At 36.2% G+C, this 19,514-nt stretch overlaps 1 protein-coding gene across 1 annotated transcript in view; it reads left to right on the forward strand.

The window, feature by feature from the left end:
- LRRIQ1 (leucine rich repeats and IQ motif containing 1) overlaps nucleotides 1-19,514 on the forward strand; it is a 153,745-nt gene that overhangs the window by 115,656 nt on the left and 18,575 nt on the right. The window contains exons 14-22 of the mRNA XM_053463665.1: nucleotides 5,676-5,834; nucleotides 6,787-7,209; nucleotides 7,967-8,171; nucleotides 9,802-9,921; nucleotides 11,901-11,987; nucleotides 13,029-13,162; nucleotides 14,354-14,449; nucleotides 14,540-14,628; nucleotides 17,984-18,085. Coding sequence (XP_053319640.1) covers nucleotides 5,676-5,834; nucleotides 6,787-7,209; nucleotides 7,967-8,171; nucleotides 9,802-9,921; nucleotides 11,901-11,987; nucleotides 13,029-13,162; nucleotides 14,354-14,449; nucleotides 14,540-14,628; nucleotides 17,984-18,085 — 1,415 coding nt within the window. The remainder of the gene's footprint in view (nucleotides 1-5,675; nucleotides 5,835-6,786; nucleotides 7,210-7,966; nucleotides 8,172-9,801; nucleotides 9,922-11,900; nucleotides 11,988-13,028; nucleotides 13,163-14,353; nucleotides 14,450-14,539; nucleotides 14,629-17,983; nucleotides 18,086-19,514) is intronic.

The following is a 19,514-nucleotide window of genomic DNA, read 5'->3' on the forward strand; positions in this document are numbered from 1 at the left end:
TTCTCTGAAATAGCACTCCCCACACACATACCGCTCAAGACAGCTAACTTCTCATACCTAATGTTTGCCATAAAATCTAACTTTTTATATCCCAAAAGTCTGGTGGGGTATTTTGTTCTACATTTTTTTATTGTTTTATTGGACCATTGGTTTTGTGAGAGATTGCCTTTCAGTATTTGTTTTTTCTGTACAAAAATACATTTTGCTTCACTAATCTATAAAAAAAAAATAAAAAAAAAATGGCCATCAATCTTTAGTTTGAAATAAAGTTTAGTTTAGAATAACAATAAATAACAAACCTTTTTTAAGATTTGTTTGCATCGTATATACCTTTTGATCCCTTTTAACATTTTATGATGTCCTCCTTTGCCTTTCCCCCACCCACGTGATTTTTACCGTTCAGGAGATGTGTTCGGCACTGTTGGCTCCAGTGTTGTTCAGCAAACACCACTAGTGTGTATAATGAGCCCCCCAGTGTGCATGCACTGAGAGCACTTCCATTGATTTTAATGAGATCCCTTTTTTTGCCACTGATAAAGCTGCTCTAAGCAGCCAACAAGTAATGACAATCGTCAGACCATGGAGGTACATCATTTATTTTACCTTTTTCATCAATGTGTATTAAAGTAATCCGAAAATAATATATTATTTGGAATAGCTACCTGGGCCATTAAAATGTTTGTCTAAGTGGAGCATCACATTTAATAAACCATCATAGCCGGGGAAGCTTGAACATCTTCATCCTGGAGGAGATATCAGCAGACAAGTGAACAAGTACCTTAGGCAATCCGTTTGCTCAATGTGAACTGTTCAAACATGTCTTACTCATGTACTTTTGCACAAAAGGCAGCCCCCTAATAGAAAACCCTTAAAGAAAAGTACACAGAAAGGATTCATCCATAAGGATACTAGAAAGTTAACCGCCCAGTGGCTATATGTGGAATTGCAAATAAAATACCCCATCAACCTTTTTGACAGTATACCTTTTGTAATGCAAACCTACTCAAATGGTTCTTAATCTATTGTGTGCGCCGTGGGGCATTTGTGCACAGGCATTGGACACGCAGGCTCAGATGCTCCCAGTGCGTGCTACTTGAATCAAGGTGGACTAGCTGCTCTTGGATGATGGGCCTTGGTGGGCCTAAGCACCGCCAAGGAGTATTCCAAATAATGTCACTTCAGTTTTTGTTTAAATGCAATAAATGCAAAAAAAAATATATATCATGGTCCATTTAACAGGTCATAGGCACACCAGGTTATTGTTTTTTTTGTGTCTCTGGTTCCAGTAATCAAATCCTGATTTCACAGCAAAAAAAGAGTTGACAAAGTTATTTTGATGTGTTTTTCTCATACATTCTTTATATTCCTTAGACTATCCACACTGTAATGTCCTGGTTCAAGCACTACTTCAACAAAAAACAAAGTTTTTTACACTCCATCTGTCAATTTTAAAGATGACTACAATAAATAATTTGGATTACATTGCCTGTGTCTTCTGCTTAGAAAAAGGTATATACTAGGATGTGAGCAAACCCCCCCTGCTGTGTGGCTGCTCATTTATCGTCTTCTCTAATCTCTGTAACATGTCTCGTAACTAGAGCAAAGAAAGCATATTGGAGAAGGTTGAAAGGGTTGTCTGCTGTGCACAAAAGAAGCTAATTTTGCAACTACAATGTTAATTATATATATATATATATATATATATATATATATATATATATGTATATAACTAATATATTTAAAATGTTAGCACATCATAACGGCTGTTCTTAGACCCCCTTATACGCACTAGTACTCCGGAATCTTCTTCATTGATATCCAAAGTTAACTGACACCATGGGTGGGTCTGCCCACAGCACAGCAGCCAAACAAACCTGACTGTAGGCACTGTCCTGCAAATTAGGGACTATTATTATTATTATCTTTTATTTATATAGCGCCAACAATCTACGTAGCGCTTAATACAATACATATATTCAAGGGGTATGACAAGACGAGAATTGACAGACTAAGACAAACCGATACATTAGGTGGAGAGAGCCCTGCTCGCAAGCTTACAATCTTAAGACTATTTACATCTATTCCTTCAGGATTTGTATCATAATCATTTGTTTATAGAGCGACAAGAATTTACGCAGCACTTCCTACAGTACATACGTTCAAAGAGAATGACAAAACTAGAATTGACAATTGACAGACAAGTTTTTTTGGTAACAAAGAAACATTATAGGGAAGGTTTAATGTCCTATACAGCCTCATCAAGAGCTTTCATGTGCATTCTTTACCTGTGGTGGTGGTGATGGTGGTGCAGGACATGAATGGCACCTCCACCTCCTCTGATTTTTCAGGCCGTTTTGAAAACGTAACGTAATAATTAATACAGCAAAGAGGACGTGGATAAAATGAGGCCTTATTGCCAAATCGGATTATTTTGTTAGTGTCCTGTTCATTTTAATCCAGAAATATGTCCTTATCAAGCCCGAACTGGCCACCTGGCACGCTGGACAAATGCCAAACTCGCCCAGCAACAGATGGGGTGCTGCAGTGTGCATAAAACCGGGATGTGCAGCTTGTCATGTCCTGCCGTCGGCTGAGCATACATCATTTGGCAGCTCCGGCTTTAATGTGCCACGGGCCACGGGCCACCTCTTTGTACTCAGCCCAGCTGTGGTCCTCGTTGTTTTGCTTGCAATCCAGTTTGTTTATATATAATGTAGTTTATATAATATTTAATTAGAATTTTTGTTATGTAGATTTAAGAATACCCAACATAATTGTTATTCAACCACATTTAATTTTCATTATTGGGTCAAGAGATTACTTTACAGAAAGGATTGAATTGAATCTGATACTACTAAGCATGAACTTGTAAAATGTAACTTTTTCATTATGTCCCTAGTGAACTTTACCTAACCTCATGATACAACCGTAGGTATTAGATGTAATATTTTCCTATAGCCTGTATACTTTCATGTACGGCCAGTGATAACACCGTCAAAACTCACATACTAAGTTGTGTTTTAAAAATTAAACCCACGGATCAGTTCCTGCGCTCCTAGGGGAATGCGTTTCATTACAGTCATGATTAATGACTGAGCCTCTTAAGTGTTGGAATATTCACTAGGAAGTTTTCGCTAAATGAAATATAGGTTCAGCCCTTCAACATGTGAAACACAGCTGGAAAAAAACTACTGTTGAGATCTTTTAATTCTCAGATATATTTCTTACCCCATTAATCAACCTGATTTGGCACTTTTTGTATTTAGAACTACTCGGCAATGACGTGTGCAATTTTTCACTCTAAAAGATTCATTTGTCTTTAACCTCTATTCTCAAAGACTGGATTACAGATATTCTCATTTAACCCTTGAATCGGTGACTCGGGGAACGTTTTCATCTCTGTGTGGGACTATTTTGATGAAGAAGAATTGGTTAGCGGTATCTGGTAGTCTTGATAGTGAACCATTTTGCAATTTTTTTTCCATGGGTATAGAGGTAGCTCCTGCTTTATCCTACACCATAAAAACATGACCCTTTACCCTGCCACTTCCCTTACTCGCCTGTAGCTTGCAAACTTTAGATGGATTATGGGATTCAACAATCCATGTTTTCCTTTTTTACCTTTCCTCTCTTATAACTATTATTCACACGGTGACAGCCTTACGTTTAATACTCAGTGTGTGGTTTTAAAATCAAAAGCTTGCACGTGTACTTTATTCACTTTATAGTCTGCCATAGCAGGTTGGTCAACTTGTTTCTGGCTGACTAAGGTGTGGGGGGGGGCAGCTTCAAAGAACATATGGAGAACACTGTCTTTCAGGTTACAAGTCTTGTTTTATCTATATGCCCTGTATATTCTGCTTTCTAGACATTCACATTTTAATCTGTTCGTTGCAAAGTAATTGTTTCCTGCTAAAGTAAATACCTGGACAAACCCACAAAATGACATATGTTCTCACCTCTTCAACTTGCTTAATATTGTTACAGAACAGACTTGTTTTTGGCAACAATAATGTTCAGGATTTATTACAGTATAATTAGAAAATATTAAATTGCTGGGATTTTAGTTTTCAACACTTAATTTCTGGGCTTAATATACCTTTTTCTTCTGGATCCATGCTTTTTCTAATGTCTGCACTGGTACTCCTAGCTTAGTATTAAGTGGGGAAGCTATGCATAGCTATTGTATATTTACTTTGTCATACTTATGGTAATTATAACTGAGCAGGGCCCTCCTCAACTGTTGTCTCTGTAAGTCAGTTTGTTATGTTACATACTACTTGTTATGTCCTGTCTACCCATTGTGCAGTGCTACGGAATATGATGCCGCTATATGAAACAATAAATAATGATAATACAAAGAAGACTAAGATACATTTGTCTTCACTGCACATGGTAGCTGAGTGCCCCCTTGAAAGTCAAACACATCTCCCACTTATGTGCCCGCATGGTATACTCACAGCCAGTAAACTGGTGGGTCTATCACAGCCCCTTGTTTGTATGTGCAGAATGCGGTCTCCTTAATTTCAATGGGTGTGCTTTCCTCCCACTGATTGGGTGCTTGAAGCAACCAACCAGTGGTGAGAAAAGAGGACCACTGACAGAAGCTGCAGGTTCTCCTAAATATAAGTGCTTTCATTTCATTTTTTAGCATAAATAATATTTTATAATAATATGCATTCTTTGTTGGTGGTGCTGGATGGGACAGTTAGCTGTCCCCTTAAGTATTAAATTACATTTTCTGTGTACTTTGTTGTAGATCAATAGACTGATCTATACCTCTGTAGATACCAGTCTGTCACGGATCTGGCTAGTCTGACCGACTACCTCAGCTGACTTGTGCTCCCTCAGCCTGGGACACCACACACTTTCCCAGCTTCCCCAGTCACTAGCAGAGACTCCGTGTAGGGTAAAACCAAACGAAGACTGATTTATTTTTAGACACACAGGGCTGGATATATCCAGCAAAACACACATTAACATAAAACAAGATATTGGGACACAAACCGCCCCCTTAATCTGCCTCCCAGAGACAACAGGGGCAGTAACGGGATTAACAATACAATAGGGTCCCAACCTCCACTACCTATTGCTGGCCAAAATCAGTTCCAGGGATGGCCGGGGTAGATGTCTGTAGTAGTGGAACTGGGGGGAAGGGGACAACATAATAATGCACCATGGGGTGAAGGGGTCTGATATTAAATTAAAACAATGGCGGTCACTCCCTGGTTGCAGATCCTGGCTGTCTGACAGAGATAATCCCCTCAGCCAGTGATGAGATGATACTGCTGAGGGTAGCCACAGAAGTCTTTAAAAACCCAGGGCCCATAGTCAATAGGGAGGAGGCTGGCAGTCAGGTCTCTCCAGTAGCCCCAGTGATGGAGGGTTCCGTCACACAGTCGATATCTCTAACTAATTTTTCTTCACTTTTTTATTTTTAGTTTTCTTTGTGATGCAACACAAGGATTCTGAGATCTAATTTATTTAATATTGTGATAAGCTGACAAGTCAAAACAAGAAAAATTGATACATTGAGGAGAGTTTTTTAATATTTTCATGGTTTGTGTCTTCAACATGACAAAATATTTTTTCATCACTGACATATTTCAATGAGTGCATTGTCTTGTTCTTCTTGAAAAATAATAGGCGTTCTTATTTCTTTAATTCAATTTTAGGTATACACTTCTAAAACTATTGCCTGGCTTGAGATTACTTAATGATGAACATCTTTATCCTAAAGAAGACACTAATGGGTCAGTCGCAGGGACCTTTCTGGCATTCTGTCAAGCACAGATACAGGTTATTAGAAGAAAATGGCAGATGCTACATGCTGGGTAAGAAAAAACAGTTACGTTTTCTCTGTAAGCATTTAGTTATTAGTAATGTACATTGAGATGATGAGTTTTGACTTGTTTGTTGATGGGAATGGCCAAGGTTTGCTAAAACCAGTCCTTTATTGCTTGAAAAGCTTGCTAATAACCACAACACCAACAGGCAAATCCAGACTAAGAATTGCAGCGTCTTAAACGATTACTATAACCTATGTAAAAAACTAGATTAGATTTATTCGAGGATCTTGACTGGTTGTTCTATTTACATGTTAAAGTCCTTTCCGGTGCAGTCCCATAGCTTTGAACTGCCTCTAACCATTTTGTACCTGAATACCTTTGACTCGGAGGTGTGATAACATTCAGAAGGAACACAATTGCTGCATACATGAATGTACTTGAAATAAACCAAATTCACAGTGAAACTTTTATCATTGTATTACTGCTTCTCCAGCTAAATCACGGAGGTATCAAATGTATAGTTCTCTTTGGCCAGATATTAGGCATATAGAAAAGTAACGTTAATGGTGGTTCAATAAAGATTACAGCGTTAACAAAAAAGGTAAGAATAACAAAAGGGTTAAAAATATATTTAACAAGTCTAGTTTCAGGAGGTAGGAGAACATTCAACCGTTATTGTGCTTATTGATCAAAAAAGTCACACTTTGCAGTTATATTTATACATCAGTTGCAAACACAAAAAATATATTATTTAACTTTTTCAATTTGATGCAGAAGTGGTACGTGTTTAGAATACATTTTATTTGTACATTCAAGTGTTAATTATATTGCAATCCTACTAATTTTGTCAAAGCTAGATTTTATATAACTTCCACCTTGTGTCTTGTATCACATTAGCTAAGTGTGTATCTTTTTTTTTTATTATTTATTTCTGAATAAATTTGAATCTTGAAGCTGTTTATCTATATTGTTTTGGATGTTTTTCTTTTTATTGAAGCACATACTTGAAGGACCTGGAAAGTTACTGTGATACCTTGGAAGAATTGATGAAGCTTTCTAGTGAGCACCGATATGCTCATGAATATGGTGACATAGAAGATACAGAGAGAGAAGATCCAGAAATACTGGCAAATATTATGAAGCCACCTGGCATTGACAGCAGTCAACATAATAGCCTTGTTATCAGCGGCGCAAATGAAAATAAACAGGATGACTCCACAAGACAGATCACTTTTAGACAGCTAGTAAACTCCTCTGCAAATCCTAAGGGAAGAGACCAAGAAAAAAATAGTGAAAAAACTAGTGCCGAAACCAAAGTCACAGAGAATATCAGTTATGCTGGAAATGTAAAAAATAAGATTGTCTTATGCGAAACAAGAAAACCATCTATGTGTATGCCATCCACGAAAAGCAAGGAACAGTAAGTCACATGTACATGAACCGCTTCTTTACTGAGAGTACTTTCAACCCAAAAACCTAGAGATTTTTTCGTGTTTTTACAATATGTTTGTTTAGCTATGGATTCCCCTTTTTGAATTTTATCTTCACCCATACAAATCAATTTTTTTAAGGACGGAAAGGGCTTTTTTTATGTGCATAGTCCAACAAATATTGTGAAAAAAAAAAAAAGTAAAACTCATAGTAGGTGGTCTGCCCTATAAATTTTTTCTTACATTTCCCCCCATTATATATGGTTATCATGTCATTGCATAAGAGTACCACCGTGAGGAGGGTGTGAGCCGGTCCCCTGCACCGTTGGGTAGAGGTGTGGACAAGTGCGCATACCACTACTTTATTCATTATCTTTCATGCTGTCATGATAGGTTTTTGGGGACTTTGATAACAGCATAGAACATTGGGAAAGATTTAAGGGGTTAAGTCATGATGTCATGCAAGTAAAATGACACTACCTCATTGACAGAATATGCCATTGGTACTAGTGCAACAGATGTCCTAATTTGATAGATTTATAACAAAATAGACTTTGACAATAAGATTAACGCAAGTTAAGACATACTGGTACAGAAGGCAAAGTGGGCCCTACTCTTGTGATCTTACAGTCTACTGGATTTTAGTGTCATCGTGTCACATAGTACTGTGTAGCAAAGTGATTTATGGTATATGTTTAAATATCCTAGATGTTTATATTGTCTTGTTTTTTTCTTATTCACACTTAGCTCTGCTGCTATCATTATTCAGTCCCACTGGAGAGGGTACATGATACGCCGAGACATAGATTACTATACAAAATTACACAGGGCCGCTTCGCTCATTCAGTGTGCTTGGAGGAATTATTCCATCAAGAAAAGATACTTGCAAAGGAAAAAGTATAACAAATCAGACCTTCCAGACACGAGAAATTGGGCTGCTATAGTTATACAGGTGAGTTCACGACGTTGTCAGCAGTGGGTTTTGTTTTTACTTATTTACTATAACCTATGAGTTCTATAGTATGGCTTTATTAATGAGCACTAAACAGGACACGTGACTTCAATGCATGTTTTTTTGCACATATGCAGCTGCGTAATCCCTATGTTAACAAGCATAACTAGGATGAGGCTATAATTTGTGTACTGAGCGGTACAGCACAGCTGGTGATTACCTTGCCATTCATGTGCACAGGTGGTGCGTTTATGCTGCAAGCCAAGGAATAGATACATGAACGGGCTGGCAAACGGAACAATTGTCCCCTGGGCTGCTCTGTTTTTAACATTTTGGGCCACTGCCAAAGGCTTTTTCTACATATGGCCACAAGGGTGTCTAGAGTAATAAGGGCTATAGGCAGCATTTACACCCTGACTATATCCCTTCAGTGCACCTTGGTAAAAATGCATTGGACAGGACAGAATTGCTACATTGTTAGCGAAATGTTTAGGGACACTATATTACCGTACTAGGGCTCTAGCTTTGGCTTCCTCCTGAGCCAAAAGGTTCCAGTCCTCCGTGGCTCGATGTGTAGATTCAAAAAGGATATGAAATAGTTTTAGATCAAGTATTAATCCTTGAAGCATACAAATATTAGAAAAACAGGCAGTGTTTATTTGCATATACAATATTAACTTTGTATTATTTCAATATAGTGTTTCCCATAACGAACCTGATAAGCTCACCCCTATTTAAGTTGTATGATATCAAATATTTCCAACGTGTTGTACGACTGGTATAGGAATCAATTCTGGTGGTGGGTTTCATGTGTTTCATTCAAATGCCCCTTTAATGACCCTAACAACATGTATGTAGAAACATTTTAGTTTTTAAAGGTTCTATTAAAATGTGTTAACACAATTTTTTTTTTAAGTTAAATTCCCTTTTGATATATATATATATATATATATAATATTTTTTGCAAAACATAAAATGTTTTACTGGCCTCTGTTTCACAGCTTTACCTTACAAACACATTTTATACTTCTAAAGTTAAATTACTTTAACATGCTGTAGAATTTTTGAAGAAGACGTTTGTTATCTTCTCATGTTTCAGATTAACAAAGAGCTAATTTAGGACAGACACAAGTGTATCTTCAAGGTATATTTTAAACCATTTTAAAGGACAGCTTAACCGTGCCTTTTCCTTGTGTTCTATAAATAGGGCTCACCAACATCGGGATTTTCACACAAGAGGTTGTTTGAGTCTCACTAATTTGAAAGTTAAAGGTTGGAAGTACACACTTTGCCTTCTCTTTGTATCTCCTTTTCCCTCGGGCTCTCAAACACCCTGAAGGAATTGTCAAATTATTAATTAGTTGACCTGGGCTGTGCGTAGTGGAGGGAGTTGAAGAATTCCATTCTGCTTACTTGAAGAGACCCTCCTGGGTATTCTTAGCTTCAGACACATGCAGGCATTTAATTTGTCATGTAGTTTTAGATGTCACATAAAGTTCAAAAAACAGATCATTGAGCTATTAAACCAGGCTTAGAGATGTTTTATCTTCCTAATGGGATAACATTGGGAATCTGTATTTTGAGATGATCTATGGCTTTCGCATGACATCGTTTTACATTTTTTATTCAGGCAGCTTGGAAGGGATTCTACTTGAGAAAAAAATTGGCTGCTGCCTTTGCAGCTATTGAAAGAGAAGAGCTGGAAGATGACTTTAAAGAAGTGAATTTGGATGATTTTACATTTGATGAAGTAAGAAGTCATTTTTAGGAGGGTGCTTGCTCTCAAATTACTTATCTGGTTACTTTTTACCTTCTGCTGTTTCTTTACAACTCTAACACACACACACACACACACACACACACACACACACACACACACACACACACACACGGAGTTGTAAAAGTGTCTTCATCATAAAACGAATACAGTTGTAAAATTATTAATATGTGCATCTATGTCCAAAAGGTTACCACCTGAAGAAGGTAACCAAGAATTTGTTTGCAGACGATCAGGTACAGCCTTGCTATCTGGCAAAACAGGCAAATGCTTGGTGGGTGATGGCGAAGGCGCCACACACTTACCTCTACAGCTGCTCCAGCGCCACATGGGGTAATTTAGCACCCGCTTTTTTTCTCTCAGTCTACCTCAACAGCCTACATATGAAAAAAAATATTTTAACCCCTTAGGATCAGTGCTATTTCACAGTTTTCATGTTTTTGGTATATCTTTCATTAGCCCTAGCTATTTATTTTTAACATGGTACGTCATTAATCCTAGATCAATTTTAACGTGGTACATCATTGATCCTAGAGGGGTTAAACGTGCACAAATCACTTTACTGTACGAGAATTCTACCTCATCCATTCTGTTCCGTTCTCTGCATAAAAAGTCCATGGTTGACTAGAAAGTTGCACCTTGAGATTAAAAGTTAGTTGTGTCCCTTTTCCCCCCATCTACAAATACTCTATTGTACAGATGTATACTTGCCAATCAGACACAAAGGAAATAACATTGTTATTAACGCATCTCGCCATTGTTATTGGAGGCTGAACTTTAAGATAATTTCATACATCTCCAGGATTTTTTTGGTTCTCAAACATTCTTCTCATAAGGCAGGTGGATCTTTTTATTGTTATCCAGTCTGACCAATTCACCTGTGCACATATGAAGAGATACCGGAAGGCTGCGCTCATGGTGGTTCTGGGCGATAACTGGAAACATACGATTTAATATTGATCTGCTGTCTGTGGAAACTACAGACGATTTAAATATGATATGCTTTGTTTATAAGTCATCATAATGGATGAAAGAATACCCTGTGTTTTATTTGATATGAGGAGTAAAGCAGACCTGGTCATTTTCCTCTATTATTTCCCATTCCTGTCATGTGAAAACAGTCAAATATCCATTACTTCTCACTTTCAATAAGCCAGCCTGCTCTGGATTACAGCTCGCCTGCTACAGTTTTGATTTTTATGTGAGACATCCCTTTTCAGCCATCTGTAGGAAAAGGAAAGTACATTTAACAGGATTTTGGAAAAACATTAAGCCCCCCCCATGACCCTGGTGTGGGTAACCTGTAGTTTTCTAGTTGTTTGTGAATCATGGCCAAAGTCCCAGGGGTTGTAGTTACCCAGTTGTTGGTGACCTCTGCTACAAATGTATTTACATGATTTTTTTCATGCTTTAAACTCATACACTGTACTAAAACACTGCATTACCTTTTATAAGGGGATACGTTATTGGGAAGATGAATCTGGATTGTAATTGTAAAACTTTAACGTAGTTTCTTATTGGCTGAATTATAATATAAGAAGAAGCTATGTTGTTTATGCCACATCTTAGTGCTTTTCTATGGTTCTTCAAGCTATGCTCGACCTGCTGCTGTTAGTGTTGGCTCTGTGTACAAATTATGTTAATGCCTTCAGCAGTCTAGAGGAAGACAGCAGATAGCTCTATGCTGCTTTTAGTGTTGTGATATATGGCACATATATCAAAAAATTATCCCAAAAATTACGCAGCGCTTCTTACAGTACATACATTCGAAGGGTATAGCGAAACTAGAATTGAGAAACTAAGACAAAGCAATACATTAGGTAAAGGGGGCCCTTGCGGTCTATAGAAATGTTTTCTTACTAGCATTGACGTTATTTTCTATGCTGTAAACATACTATAAGGTTTTATTAAAGTTGTATTGAGACTACCAGATTATTTTTTTTTCTTCTCAGAATGAGTTGGAGAAAGAATGGACTCTTGAATCCACTGATTTCCCATCTGCAGTACTCCATTGCTCAAAGAAACCAGGACAATCAAAGGTAACATTTCACTCTAATGTTTTCGTATCTCATCATCCATAAGGGTTTTCTTCACACTCTTGACTTTTTGACCCCTTCTTCAAATGCCATTGACTTTTTCCCCAGGATTCAGTCTTCCTTTGTTTTTGTTAATTTTCGAAAATTGAGGGTCTTTGTTTTGGACATCTTTCAGTGCTTTATTTCACAGTAGCAATGTATAAAAAAAACAAAACTAAAGAGAGTGGATAAAAAGCAATCTTGTGATAAAGACCAGCTGCATGTTTGGCAACACATTAAATATTAGTAGTTGATGGAGTACTGAAAATACTGAAAATCTTCAATGTCAAATGTCAACAGCTGAGCTTTTTCAAAGGAACATTACATTGTACTGTTTTTTCCCCTAAGCATTTAGTTCACCAAAAGATATTTTTTTTGCCAGTAGAAGTTGTCAGGATGTTTTGGCAGCTTGGTTCATGACATGTTCATCAGAAGGGCCACATAATGGAGCTTGTTCCCATATTGAAAATGAACTAGTTAATCCATTATTTTCTGACGGGTTTATACGGGGTTAGGCTGTAGTAGCAGAGCTGTGATGTATCAATATGTGGAGCAGATTTTTAACAGCTGAGGCCTAGCAGTAAAGCACAACGTGCAATACCTTTTCATTAGAGCATGACCCAACTGAGGAGATCCTCTGAGCTCCCCTGACTGCCCCAAGGAGTGTTTCAAATTAATGGATGTCTTTGCCTCTTGCGACACCCACCAACATAGGTGTCTTGATTTAGACACCTGAATTTTTTAGGGGGTATGCTTTAATTCTACCATATACTTTAAAAAATGATGATGTCGGTATACATATGTTTTAATGGGTCATGTCAAACATGATGACAACCTTTTCTGATATCCAATTACAATAAGCGCCTATGATAAGATCTTATATTTTTTGTTATGCATTCTGTGTACATTGTTTATCTGAACCAAAATGATTTGTTTTAACAAAAATGATTAAGAGTCTAGTAGAATAATAATATAATAAGTTGCATATGTCGTTATTGCCATCAGTTTCCGAAGGCGTTTACCGCTCCAGAGGATGGGTCATATTCTTTATCGTGGAACCCAGTGGAAGCATGGCAAGACTCTAACGGTTCGGAAACCAACAGTGCATTTACATATGAAAGAATGGATTCTGACAGCAAGTAAGAATAGATTGATTTGTTCATAGAAAACATTAAAAACTGAAGCAAAAGCCAAGTTTGTCTATATACATCTGGATACAACTGTAATATATGCTTTGCATGCCAACATTTGCCAACTAAAGATCAGTGATCAGAGTAACTATTGTAGAAAACATACTGATTGAACATACACACACACACCATACCTTCCAAGTGTTTTACTTTTGGAAGAGCAGTCCCCCTTTTGGTATGAACCCCTCCCCCAGTCCCTATTCTAGGAGTTGATGGTTGATGTATGAGACTTTATACAGCATTAAAACCCAAAAGTGTGTTTATAAATAACATAAAATGTGGTTACGTGTGAAACAGTGTACATAAAACATAATATTCTACTTACAAAAGAACTAAAAACAGCGATCAAAGTCACAGTTGTACCTAAAAAGCCATGCATCTAACCTTTCCTCCTATAACAAAAGTGTCCCTTTGGCAATTTGAAGTGTTGGAAGGTAGGTAGCACTCCCACCCACAAGGAAACACGTTTATCTTATATGATACATTGTGGAAATAATGTATTGTACAATCTTATTATTTGTTGCCTAATTCTTTATCAAATTAGATGCTGGATAAAGACTCATAATAACCATACATGTTGCGTTATCTTGAAATAGTGACTTACAAGACTTTGAAACACAAGACTGGAGATGTTATTTCACAAAATCCCCTTAATAACATTACTGGTTTTAAAGTTTACATATGATAATTCTAGTAACATGATTTTATTAAGTTATCTTTCTTGTATAATTGTGCCATCCGCGTCTTTAATTTATCTACAGGATAACAATATGTTGGTTAAAAGAATTAGTGTATGTAAGTTTTAAATCATATGAACACAGTTAGCTTTTTTATTTAGTGGAAGAACATGCCTTTCCGTATATCTAGATAAAGATATGGATATATTTTTTTTGCGGGGGACAGGATTTGTGTGCTGAAGGTAATTTTTGAAACGTTCTTTAAGTAATTGAAATGTAAACATTTCAATATGTTAACAGACTTTTAGAACCTTTCATGGTGAAATCTTCCACTGCTATTTAAACTAGATTTTATTTCAGATTTTGGAATGCATAAACAGTTGGCTAAAACTGCACTAGACTACAAAGACATAGTGCGTTTTGGTTTTTAACTGATTTGGCCTACTATTTCATCTCATGTCAGGTTGGAGAAACAAAATGTGTCACATGTGTCTAGCACAAAGTCTCCCACTGATGGTTCGTTCAGGTCTGAGAGAGAAGAAAAAATGTCCCAGGAGTGGTACGTAAAACACTTCCCATACTATCAGATTGTGTCATCATTAAAATACAAGCAAAAAAAAGAAATATATATAAATATCGTTTCCTACAGGGGGTTTAAGGACTCTGCAACAGCTCAGCTTATGCTGAAGAGAGCTCAGAAAATGAAATCGAAACAAGCCAAAAATAAAAAAATGTTGGGTAAGTCATTAACTTGTAAACGGATCACCCGACGCGTATTGTTACTGTTTAACGAATGCAGCTCTTGTGCATAGATCCATCGGATACATGTAGTCATGAAAATGAAGCACATATGACGGCTTCTGAACAGTATCACATGATCAATGTATACGAGTGATTGATGCTCTGTAATGTTTATAAGCCACATTCTTTCACAGTATATGTTTCCATGACTATTCTGTGTGTACAGTTAATAAAGTGTATGTGCATAAATATTCGTTTGTACATGTATGCTTCATTTTCTTAACCAAAATTATGTGTAAGACGTTTTGTGCATCATTTGATCATATTCTAAAATGTTTATAAAAAATATGGGGGGCTGTGTATATGTATACAACACTTTGTGTAAGATGCCATCGGATCTAATTGCTAAATCCTGTTTTCCAAAAGTAATTTCGGCTTTTAAGTCAGGCATTAAGAGTGCTGTGTTATTCCACCAGTAAATGATACAAAGCATTCATTTTCTATTATATTTTTCTGGTGTTTTCATATATTGAGGGCACGGGATTACAAGGCAATCACGTGAATACCACATAGAGCTAATCCTTGGTTGACCTCACATGAAAGGATCTGAAGTCCCCTTAAAGGTCAAGACACACACACGTTCCCTTTAGTTACATTCAGGTCTTTTAACTGTTTTGGGTTTTTTTGTTTTTTTTTTTCTCCTGAAAAACCATTCTTGGAGGAAAAATGAAAAGCCTTCAGACAAATGGATACATTGCTCCATTTAAGTTTAATACGTTTGATGGGGAATTTAGAGAATTTAAGGTATATTTATATATAAAAAAAAAACTATTCTAGCTTTTGCAAACACAGCTTGTTTCTTAAGTAACTTAAGTTAATAATGTGAATTACCAATAGATCTGTTGCTAAAAATAAATCTCAACATAGAATAAATTCTACATGCTGGTCAGTCTGCTCATTAAGACATACAGCAGTCAGGTCTATTATATTATTATATTTGACTTTTTAAGAACATGATTGAACTATTCTTTCAGATAATAAAAGTCTTTACCCAAAAACTTTCCCCCAATTTGTTGCCACCAAACATTTTTACCCTGGAGGAGCATATATTAAAGTGGAAAACGGGCATAAAATCATGATTATATTCGCTTTTGGTCTTTCAAGATGTATTTAATATTTCAAAAGCCAGATGGGATATATCAACATTTTTTCTCCAGTTCCAAATAATTTCAGTGGTGCTCCATATTTTCTTCACCCTTTTCAACCTAAAATAATACATATTTGATATTGGAAGATATGATAGCCTTCTATTATTAGTAGCCCTTGTGTAACAGTGCAGTAATGCGATATCTTGCCAGCCCTTTCCACGTTACACTCCACATCGCATTTCAGAGTTTTTCTATCACACTATTAGAAACAATCCTAGCACTGGCTTGGTTTTCATTTCATGTATAATAAGCAAAATGTGTTAATGGTCCAAATACTTTTCTCATCCAGGTTCTTCTGTATAGGTTGTTAGGATTACATGCTTTTTTCTCAAGGAAGAATCTGCACATGCAGACCTCTGGAATATTAGCACATACTGAGCAAAAAATGCACCCAAAGTACAACCAGATTTTAAAATTATTATATTAATCATAAAAAAATCAAGGTAGATTTGATTATTCTCAAATAAATATGATCATAATGTTAGATTATGTGTAAAGCATATAGTTGAAGTTTTCTGATATTACCAACCAAGTCTTCTTCAGCTGTAGTCTTCCTATGCTGAAGTAAAGCATAGAACCAAACCAGAAACCCCTGTTTTGTCTCATTGAGTTTAACCAAAATGCTGTGTATTGTGATATTTCTACAGTCTCAAGTAGTTTTTCCATTAAGTAAATTAATTATACAACCCAACCAATGAAGAATGCAATGAAGAGTTTGCATTATGCAAATCATTCCACCATTGTAGAGATGTGGTAACGTGCTTGAAGGCCATATGATGGGCCTGTGGTGTCTGATTGGGCATTACTCAATGCACCCTTGTAGTAGCGGTTATCATGGCTATAACAGTGACCCAAAAATTAACATACATTTGAGCATGCATAACACAAAATTGAGTTTTTAACCCAAAAATTAACATACATTTGAGCATGCATAACCGAAAATTGAGTTTTTCACAATAAAGGATAATACACAATGTGTAACCATCACAAAATATAGAAAGCCTTATTAGAATGGAATACTTCTGGAGGTTACAGACATCAGTAAAACATATTTTTGATAAAAACAAACTTCTCTTCACATCACTAGTGCTCTTCTAGTTCATATGTAATTAATAAGTATGCATTAAATTACATCCTCGTGAAGAAAGGAATGGATGCTTTGTAGAACACACTAAGGAGATCCACAAAAACAAGATGTGTGGTTAGCAATTAAATAGCATTTTCTTCATTACTCTGCTGTAGAACTATTAAAGGTACAGCAGCCAAATGACGTAAGAATTACGGCCAGTTTATAATATCAAAAACCAAAGGGTCGCATTTCAGTGCTTGTGGTTTTCAAATGGCGTCTCGGAGAAGCATCCCATTTTAAAGAGGCCTTTAACATGATGATACAGACATGCTTTGAAGTTGAAGTTAGAAAAAATTGATTCAAGGTTTTTGAAGCATGCCAGTCTAGGTTTTCACTATTTTCATCTGCTTGGCTGCGTCTTGATTAGAGACATTTTGTTCTTTGGGTATATTTGCTGTTCATCGTTACTGCTTCTTGTCGCGTCTGTTTTAATAAATGTGTGTTCAGAATCAGCTCTAGGATAATACAAAAATGGACTATGTAAGTATGAACGCATGTTGCAGTGCAAAAACATAACAGGTTTAATCTAATATTAGTTATTACGCATTACGTATACCACACTTAATACCTGTTTTCTATTTCATGAAAAATGTAACGTCCAAATCTTTGGATTATTAAGTGTGTGCATATAGACGCATAGTTTATGGATTAGACTGGGGATCCTAAGATAAAAAAACAATTCGGGTGAAAAGAAGGGTCCAACATAAGCATAAGAAAAATGGGGGCAAATGCACAACACTGCTTTACGATTTACTATAAATCGTATAAATTTGATTTTGTCGCTTATACAATCTAAATAAATTTTCTCTGAAGTTGATCAAATGATGTTGTTCTTATCTACCGTTATTAACTATGCATTTGAGACCTTGCTGTGCATTTTAGATTGTTACATTTTTATACTAGAAATAAAACGGCCATCTTAATCCAAATGTACACTGTACAAAGCGTGGAACAAAGTTCAAAAGAGCACAACAGATCACAGCCTTTTAATTTTAACATGCGCTTTTTCATTTAGATCCAGCTGTGCGCTTGGCGTTGTTCAAAAATAATGAAAATAAACATGTTTCTGTGAAGCCACCAAAGAAGGCACCGCTGATGAAAGTAGGCTATTTTCAAGGTGTGTACTTTTTTCTGTTGCTACTTATCCTTGGTTTCTGCTGTCACATAATGTAATTTCATATATATATATATATAAATATATATAAATATGTTTCTGTGTTATTTTACATTTACGTTACACTATATGCTCTTAAACCTACTACACTGATAAGTCAATTAGAAATAAGCGAAAATTAAAACACAAGTACTCACAGAATTATTCAAAAAGGAAATAATTGTCTTGAAGGCCATGCGTTCAACTAACATTTTATTATCAGAGACATTACAATACGTAAAATATCTAGGGAATCGAGTTGAATAATTGAGCAGCAGATTTACAGAACTCTTGCACTTATGCATTTGGCATTAAACGTTCGACGGCTACAGCTTTCTTATTATTTTATAACGTATTGCTGTGTTGGAGCTTGACGCTGAACCCTGCTTGGATCCAAACACTGGTAATGCCTCAGTATTTTGTTTTATGCAGTTATTGAAAATGTCCAGCTTGCAATTGAATGTGGTATATTTGCACGCACTTGCAAGGCTGAAATTCCAGGGTTTCAAATAAAGAACATGAAAGAAGATCATATACATGATTCCCTATTCTAACCCTATCACTGGCCCCTTTAGAAAGATGTTACTCATAAAAATGAGGTTTGTTAACATGCTCTGTTTGATCAAGTTCTTCTGCATAATGGACATGGAAAATAAATGCATAATTACTACTGGATATGCCAGAGATAGCCTTGTTTAGCCATGTTAACCACACTGTACTCTTAACAAATTACGTTTACCGTGTTGCCAAGCTTCAGATCATTTTAATACATTTTGTGTTTTAAAATCATTCTTACCAAGACCAAAAGTTATTTCCTATAAGGATATCCAATCTATATAAAAATATTCCGAATAGATATATCGACTCCAGAGAGCTCGTCAATTTTAAATAATAAATAGATGTACAAAAACCATTGATCACATAAGTTTCTTTTGTTTAGGTAAACAATAGGTGCATATGGTTTTGTTTGGTTATGTTTAATGTTTTCTATACATATTAGACCAATGTGAAATAATCTAGATCATTTTAAAAATTAAGATCTTTACATATTCCAGGTTTTCAGAGATGTAGAACTCTTTTGACTATAAGACACTATGTCACTGAACAGCAGTTGAGATAGGCTTGTCAGTTCACAGTGAGAAGATAATCAATATGTGTCATTGGAACACTCTTGTGCATAAAATACACAAATTTATATTCTGCAACTACTATATTTTTCTCCCCATTGTGCAAGCACCTCTTAGTGGATCTATATTGTGTTGGACAGTGGGAGAGTGTCTTTTTGGGGGTTGCAGCTGCCTATTGTTGGAAAGTACTTTTTGTTTTTTTGTTATCACTGGGTGATCAGTTATGGTGATACATCCTTTATTGATTCATTCATTCATTAGAAAGG

The sequence above is a fragment of the Spea bombifrons genome, chromosome 4, assembly GCF_027358695.1.
Source record: "Spea bombifrons isolate aSpeBom1 chromosome 4, aSpeBom1.2.pri, whole genome shotgun sequence".
NCBI lineage: Eukaryota > Metazoa > Chordata > Amphibia > Anura > Pelobatidae > Spea > Spea bombifrons.